General features: G+C 70.4%; 1 protein-coding gene across 1 annotated transcript; it reads left to right on the forward strand.

The window, feature by feature from the left end:
- Positions 1-215: 215 nt before the first annotated feature.
- Positions 216-6,807, forward strand: CRELD2 (cysteine rich with EGF like domains 2). Its single transcript, XM_084877289.1, has 10 exons — positions 216-438; positions 845-927; positions 1,816-1,926; positions 2,191-2,282; positions 3,019-3,195; positions 3,860-3,955; positions 4,391-4,474; positions 5,117-5,212; positions 5,760-5,909; positions 6,545-6,807. The coding sequence occupies exons 1-10, from the start codon at positions 313-315 to the stop codon at positions 6,592-6,594; spliced, it is 1,065 nt and encodes a 354-aa protein (XP_084733415.1). The 5' UTR covers positions 216-312; the 3' UTR covers positions 6,595-6,807.
- The last annotated feature ends 789 nt before the right edge of the window (positions 6,808-7,596 follow it).

The raw sequence follows: 7,596 nt of genomic DNA on the forward strand, positions 1-7,596 counted from the left end.
AGCGGGCGGGGGAGCCCTTGCCCGACTCCAATATGGCCGCCGGGCCCGGCGGGCGCCCCGTCCGCCCTGAGTAAAGATGGCGCCGGGGGCGGTCCCCTTGGACGCTGACCCGGGGCCTTCCTATTGGCCACCTCGTGGCGAGCTCTGATTGGGCCACATGCGGACGGGGCGGACGCTCCCTGCCAATGGCGTGGCGCGGGCTGGCAGGGGGCGGGCCCAGCCCGGCGCCGTCAAGTAGCCCCGGGAACCGCGGAGCCGGTGGGCGGCGGAGCCGGAGCGCCGTTTCCCTCTCGGCCGCTGCCCTCGGCCGCCATGCGCCCCCCGGCCCGGGCCGCGCTGGGGCTGCTGCTGGGGCTGCTGCTGGGGCTGCCCCGCGAGGCCTCCCCGAAGCCGACGCCCTGCAGGCGCTGCCGGGAGCTGGTGGACAAGTTCAACCAGGTGGGCCGCCCCCTCCTCTCACCCCGGCCCCCCGACCCCGAGGGACCGGGAACCCGCCGTGGGCCGAGCCCCCCGCTATGGGCCGGGCCCCCCCACATGGGCCGGGACACCCCTTCATGGACCGGGACACCCCACATGGGCCAGGATATCCCACATGGGCCGGGGACACCCCGTATGGGCCCAGGTCACCCCCCAGATGGGCCAGGACACCCCACATGGGCCGGGGACACCCCGTATGGGCCCAGGTCACCCCCCAGATGGGCCAGGACACCCCACATGGGCCGGGACACCCCGTATGGGCCCAGGTTACCCCCCAGGTGGGCCCAGGTTACCCCCCAGGTGGCCCGGGCCACCCCCGCGGTGCACAGGGCCCCCAGGGACGGGAGCCTGAGCCGCACCCCCGCAGGGAATGGTGGACACGGCCAAGAAGAACTTCGGCGGCGGGAACACGGCCTGGGAGGAGAAGTCGCTGTCCAAGTACGAGTCCAGGTGGGTGCCGCTCCGAGCGCCGCTGTCCTGGGCGCGGCGCCCCCTGGCGGCGTGCAGGATCCCTGCAGCGCGGTCACTGTGCTCTGGCCGGAGCTGACCCCTGGCCGCCGCAGGCCCTGTGGCTCCCGTCCTCACAGCAGACACGCTGGCCTCTGCCAGGCGCAGGGACAGAGTCCATCCCACGAGCTGTCAGCGCCGGCCTCCCCTCTGCCAGAGCTCCCACGCCCAGCTCCAGGTCCCCCTGGGGACCCCCTGACTGCCCATCACCCTGAGGATGGAGAGGCCTCCCTGACACCCACCCCCTCCAGTTCAGTCCTCTGCATGGCACCCCGCGTGGCCACTGGTGGGGCCTCAGCACTGCCCTGTAGGAGGGCTGACGGGTGCCAGGCTGACCAGGTGCCAGGCTGACCTGACCAAGTGGCGGGCTGATGGGTGCTGGGCTGACGGGTGCTGGGCTGATGGGTGCTGGGCTGACCGGGTGCCGGGCTGATGGGTGCTGGGCTGACAGGTGCCAGGCTGATGGGTGCTGGGCTGACCGGGTGCCGCGCTGATGGGTGTCGGGCTGACCTGACCAAGTGCTGGGCTGATGGGTGCCAGGGCTGACGGGTGCTAGTGCCAGGCTGACAGGTGCCGGGCTGACCTGACCGGGTGCCGGGGCTGATGGGTGCTAGTGCCAGGCTGACGGGTGCCGGGCTGACCTGACCGGGTGCCAGGCTGACCTGACCGGGTGCCGGGCTGATGGGTGCCGGGCTGACGGGTGCCGGGCTGATGGGTGCTGGGCTGACAGGTGCCAGGCTGATGGGTGCTGGGCTGACGGGTGCCGGGCTGATGGGTGCTGGGCTGACGGGTGCCGGGCTGACCTGACTGGGTGCTGGCACTCCCTTGCAGCGAGGTCCGGCTGCTGGAGATCGTGGAGGGCCTGTGCGGGAGCAGCGACTTCGAGTGCAACCGCCTGGTGGAGGAGCACGAGGAGCAGCTGGAGGCCTGGTGGCTGCGGCTGTGAGTTCCGCTCCGGTCACGGAGCCACACGCTCCCTTTTCGGTGACTCTGAAGTCACGTCACCCTCAGGGGAGTTTTGGCGGCCGGGCAGAGGGCGTCCGCACCCCGGCTTCCCACCCCGGCCGTGGCCCAGCAGCCCAGCGGGGACGGGAGGGTGGCCCGCCTGCGTCCTGGGGTTGCGAGAGGCCGGAGCGTGTTTGCAGTGACCTGCGGTTTTCTCTGAGACACGCGTGTGAGGCTTAACAGACACTCTTAACTCCCCAGGAAGAAGAAGCACCCTGACTTGTTTGAGTGGTTTTGTGTGAAAACGCTGAAAGTTTGCTGTCCTCCGGGAACCTATGGCCCCGACTGCCTCGGTACGGCTCCTGGCGAGACCCCGCGTTACCACGACGATCCCTCCTCCGAGCCCACCGGAGGGTTCCGCTGGCCCTGCCGGGGCCGGCACGCGTGGGAGGCAGCTCCGTGGCCCTGGCCAGCTCTCCGCACAGCAGAGGCCGTCTGAGGGCGCGGCCATGGGCGGCTGTGCCTCAGTGGGTCAGGGCTGAGCCCCCTCGGTCGGCATCACTCACGTGGCCGGCGGGCAGTGCGGCGCGGTGTTCACGGTCAGGCCCTCGCTGACCGGAGCCGCTCCTGCCTGCCTTTCCCGCTTCTGGTGGCGTGTGGCCTCCTCCGGCCGGTCTAGCTGTCCATCGGCTCCATGCCCGCCCCCCCACCTGAGCCTCCTCGTGCTGAGCCGCAGTGAGGCTGCCCCACGCCCTCTCCACGCTCAGGCCGCGGTGCCCAGGCGGCTCTGGGGTCTTGGCAGGAGGCTGCTCCGAGCTCGACGTGGCACTGGCTCTGTGAGAGTGTGCCCTGGTGCCCTGATGGCTCTGTGAGGGCGTGCCCATGTGCCTCTGCATGCCCTGATGGCTCTGTGAGAGCGTGCCCATGTGCCCCTGCGCGCCCTGATGGCTCTGTCCCACACGTGCCCTGGTGCCCCTGCGCGCCCTGATGGCTCTGTCCCACACGTGCCCTGGTGCCCCTGCGCGCCCTGATGGCTCTGTGAGAGCGTGCCCGTGTGCCCCTGCGCGCCCTGATGGCTCTGTCCCACAGCGTGCCAGGGCGGGTCCGAGCGGCCCTGCAGCGGGAATGGGCGCTGCAGCGGAGACGGCAGCCGGGAGGGCGACGGGTCCTGCCAGTGCCACCCGGGCTACCGCGGGGCCCTGTGCACCGACTGCATGGACGGCTACTTCAGCGTGCTGCGGAACGAGACACACAGCGTCTGCACAGGTACCGCCCGCCCGGCGCCCGGCGTGCAGGGCAGGGGAGAGGAGGGGGGAGGGACAGGATAAGGCACCGGGGGTCGCACTTCCTGTCCCTACACAACCCCCAGGGAAGTGTCCCTTTCCCCCTGACCCCTCGGGGGCAGCTCGGGGCAGTTCTGTGGCTCCCACGGGACCTTTTCTTGTGACCGGCGGGTGGCTGGCGTGTTCTAGTGCAGGGCCTGCCCCCTGCGCCCTGGGTCCCTGCTGAGTGGCCCAGTGCATGGGGCGTGGGGTGCAGAGGCCGGGGGGGGGGGGGGGGCCTGCTGTCACTCAGGCCAAGCCCCGCCATGTCACTGAGGACGGCGGGAGGGCTGGGGCCGCATGGAGGACCTCCTGGTCCAGGTCCCTCGGCGAGGACACGCCATCTGCTCACGGGGTGCTGGAGGTGGGCCTTCGGGCCGTTACCTGGGCCCCCTCAGTGCCTTCAGGCAGACAGACCCTCCGCTGTGCTCGGCCCCACGGACCCCTCGGTGCCGTGGGCGGGCGCCCTCTCGGCAGCATGCTGGCTGGCTGCTGGGGGGCTGTTAGTCCACGGCTGGCGGCGTGTCAGCGCGTGTCCTCCTCGGAGGGAGACCCTGGCGTGCAGGAAGCCACCTGGTCCCCTCCTGACGGCGCCCCCTGCCCTCCAGCCTGCCACGAGTCCTGCAAGCTGTGCACCGGCCCTACCAGCAGAGACTGCACCCAGTGCCAGGCCGGCTGGGCCCCCGAGGACGGCGCCTGCGTGGGTGAGGCTGCTGGCCGCCCTGCCCTCCCCACCTGCCCGGGGGGGTCTGCCCTCCCACCGCCCGGGGGGGCTGCCCTCCCACCGCCCGGCTCTGCCCTCCCCCTGCCCGGGGGGGGGGGGTCTGCCCTCCCACCGCCCGGCTCTGCCCTCCCCCTGCCCGGGGGGGTCTGCCCTCCACTGCCCGGCTCTGCCCTCCCCCTGCCCGGGGGGGGGGTCTGCCCTCCCACTGCCCGGGGGGGGGTCTGCCCTCCCACTGCCCGGGGGGGGGGGGTCTGCCCTCCCACCGCCCGGCTCTGCCCTCCCACTGCCCGGGGGAGGGAGTCTGCCCTCCCACCACCCAGCTCTGCCCTCCCACTGCCCAGGGGGGCTGCCCTCCACTGCCCGGGGTTCCACTGCCCACAGCGGGAGGCCCTGGCTCACGGCGTGTCGGTTGCAGACGTGGACGAGTGCGCGGCGGAGACGCCCCCCTGCAGCGAGCAGCAGTTCTGCCAGAACGTGGGCGGCTCCTTCCAGTGCGAAGGTGAGGCGGGCGCCGCCTCTGACCGCTCCTCTGCGCTCCGGTTCTCAGCCCCGGCGCCCCTCCTCCTTTACAAGCCGGGGGCGGGGGGCAGTCCAGGAAGGTTCCAGAAGGCGTTCCACAGAGAGGGAGTCCCCACGGCCTCCTGGGAGGCACGGGCTGCGGGGGGACCATCTCCGCGTCAGTCGGCCCTGCCTCGGCCGAGGTGGCCGTGACTGCCCAGCTGCCCGCTGTAGCCCGTCGGCAATTCTCACGCTCCCCCTGCTGTGGGGCCGCTTCCCGAGTGCTCCGCCAGGGACGGCCGTGCTGGCCTCGGGCTGAGGCTGGGCCGGGGAGGCTGCCTGTCCCTGTCGCATGGACCGTCAGCCCTGCTGCCCGAGCGGGGCTCCGGCAGGCGAGCCGAGAGCCCCGAGGTTGTGTGGAGACCACTGCCCCCAGGTCCCCGTTCTGTCCCCTGGGCCTGAGCTCCAGGCCCATCGGCATAGACTCCCTCGCCCGTCCTTTGCGGGAGACGGGTGGGGGTGCAGAGCGCCTGCCAGCCCCGCACGGCGGGTGTGGGCCCCTGTTCTCGGCTCGGGGGTTCAGACCCGGCTGCCCTGGAGGCGGGCGGCTGCTGTCACTCACGGTCTCTCCTCCTGTTTCCAGAATGTGACCCCACCTGTGTGGGCTGCACGGGGAAGGGCCCGGGACAGTGCAAGGAGTGCATCGCCGGCTACACGAAGGAGAGCGGCCAGTGTGCAGGTCAGCACGTGTCCGCGGGGCCATGGGCCCGGCCGAGGGGCCCGGCTGAGGGCCCCCAGGAACGGCCAGCGCCGGGGACGGACCGGCTCAGGCTCCCTGCAGCCCCAGAGGCAGGGGAGGGGGCACGGCGACACAGGGCTGCCCCGGTGCCCACACGGCCCCGCCCCTCGTGCTGTCCGGCCTCGCACCCACATTGGCCGCCAGCTCCTGGGGCGTCCCCAAGGCCAGACCGCGGGGCCTCGGGTTCCAGGCTTCTGCCCGCAGCTCCCCTGGTGCCGCCTCTGCTTCCTCCCGGGAGCCCAGCGTGGAGCTGCGTGTTACTGCTCTCCCCGCACTCCCCTGCTGGCGTTTCTGAGTCCTGGGCGCGCGTGTGCGTGGGTGTGTGTGTGTGTGTGTGTGTGACAAACCCCATCACCTATAGTGCATCTGGTGTGTCCATTAATGTGTGCGCGTATATGTGTGTGTCCGTGTATGTGTGTGCGTGGCGAACCCCGTCACCTGCGGTACGTCCGCGCAGAGCACTGGCTTATCGGGGACTTGCTTCCAGACGTGGACGAGTGCTCGCTGCCGGAGAAGCCCTGCCTGAGGAAACACGAGAACTGCTACAACACGCCTGGCAGCTACGTGTGCGTGTGCCCCGAAGGCTTCGAGGAGACGGAGGACGCCTGTGTGCAGGCAGCGCAGCCAGCGGGGGAGGGTGAGTGGGGAGGTCTCCCTGCGGCTGGCCGCTGCCCGCTGCCCTCTGCCCTCTGCCCTCTGCCCTCTGCCCCCTGCCTGGGGGTCACGGGCCGCATGAGCTCCTGGTTAAATCCACACGGAAAGTGTTTGGCGGTGGCAGGGTTCCTGGCAGACGAGGGGCTTCCCTGTGGGGACAGAGCTCCCTGCAGACACGAGGGGGGCGGTGCCAAGGGAAGCCCTGGACCATGACGTCAGGAGATGCTGCAGAGAGGGATGGGCTAGGGAGGAGGGGCGGGGCCTGGGTGGAGGGCGGGGCCTGGGGCGGGATCTGGAGAGGGCGAGGAGGCTGGGGAGGAGGGGAGGAGCAGATCAGACCAGGGCTCTGCCCCCTCCGAAATCCTTGGCTGCAGCTGTGGCGGGGGGGCGGGCGGAGGGTTTGGACCGCACCGTCTTTTGGGGCACAGTTCCTCCCGGACGTCTAGAAGCCCTAGGAGCAGGTGGGGTGAAGAGCAGTGTCCACAGGGACGCTGGTGGGTGTCCAGCCTGAATCCGCTGTGTCAGACTCGCCCAAGTCCTGGCAGGACGCAGGAGCGAGCACAGGCCGCCCTCCCGCCCTGCTGACGGTTTTCCCGGCTCCTGTTTGCTTCCTGGCAGAAGCCACCGCGGAGACCCCCACACCGCCGCCCTCCCGCGAGGACCTGTGACTGAGGAGCCCCGAAGCCAGACCCCTAAGTTATTAGCCGACGCCCGGACGGCCGCCCGCCCCGGCCTCCCCGGTCCCCAGGCCCCGGAGACGCTGCCTTCAAACGGTTGATGCCACCGGCCCTTCAAAAAGCTGCATTTCTGGTTCTTACACAGATTGTCTATTTTGATACCGTTCTTTATAATAAAACTCACCACTGAAGGTAGGCCTACAACACATGTGCGCTGTCTCCTTGGGAAGTGTGTGCGCTGAGGCTGGCGTTGTCGTGCGGCTGCACCTGTCCCGCGGGAGCCGTGGCTGCTGAGCTGCGGGCACAGGCAGGAGCAGCCTGCAGCTTCGGGGTCCCCTGCCCCCTCCCGGGCGCCCCCTCTGCGGGCGCGCCCCTCACCCTCACATTCAGTCAAAAGCTTAACTGGGTGCTGTCAGGACCCAGCCTGTGGCCCCTCGGGTGAGTGGTTGAGGGATCCAGAGAGTGGGGCCTTCGGGCGGGGCAGCCAGCATTGGGGTTTTCAGCACCACTGAGGAAGGGCACACTGTGGGATGGGGGGGCTGGACGGGAGACCGCCCCCATGTTCTCACAGGCCAGTGGGGCAGGCGGGCTCGGCCTCTGCTCCGGCCCCGGCTCGGACACCCCGAGTGACGCAGTCTGGCCCCTGGGCAGCTTGCCCCTGGCTCTCCCTCTCCGCGTCTCAGCCCCATGCCCTGCATGTCTGTGTGTGGGGGGGCGGGGCATGAAGCTGCGTGTCTTTGTGTCTGTGTGTGTGTGTGTGTGTGTGTGTGTGGAGGGGACATGGAGCTGTGTGTCTGTGTGGGACATGGAGTTGTGTCTGTGTGGGGGGGGCATATAGCTGCGTGTGGGGGGAGCGTGAAGCTGCGTGTCTTTGTGTCTGTGTGTCTGTGTGGGACATGGAGTTGTGTCTTTGGGGGGGGCATGGAGCTGCGTGTCTTTGTGTGTGTGTGTGTGTCTGTGGGGGGGACGCAGAGCTGCCAGCCCTGGGCTGGG

Source organism: Pipistrellus hanaki, assembly GCF_964339955.1.
Source record: "Pipistrellus hanaki genome assembly, chromosome: 3".
Taxonomy (NCBI): domain Eukaryota; kingdom Metazoa; phylum Chordata; class Mammalia; order Chiroptera; family Vespertilionidae; genus Pipistrellus; species Pipistrellus hanaki.

What these genes read in the sequence shown, in the direction of transcription:
- CRELD2 (XM_084877289.1), top strand. Translation starts at nt 313, where the DNA reads ATGCGCCCCCCGGCCCGGGCCGCGCTGGGGCTGCTGCTGGGGCTGCTG. An exon ending in TGGTGGACAAGTTCAACCAG is followed by an intron (nt 439 to 844) that starts GTGGGCCGCCCC and finishes GCACCCCCGCAG; the next exon opens with GGAATGGTGGACACGGCCAA. An exon ending in GGAGAGCGGCCAGTGTGCAG is followed by an intron (nt 5,213 to 5,759) that starts GTCAGCACGTGT and finishes ACTTGCTTCCAG; the next exon opens with ACGTGGACGAGTGCTCGCTG.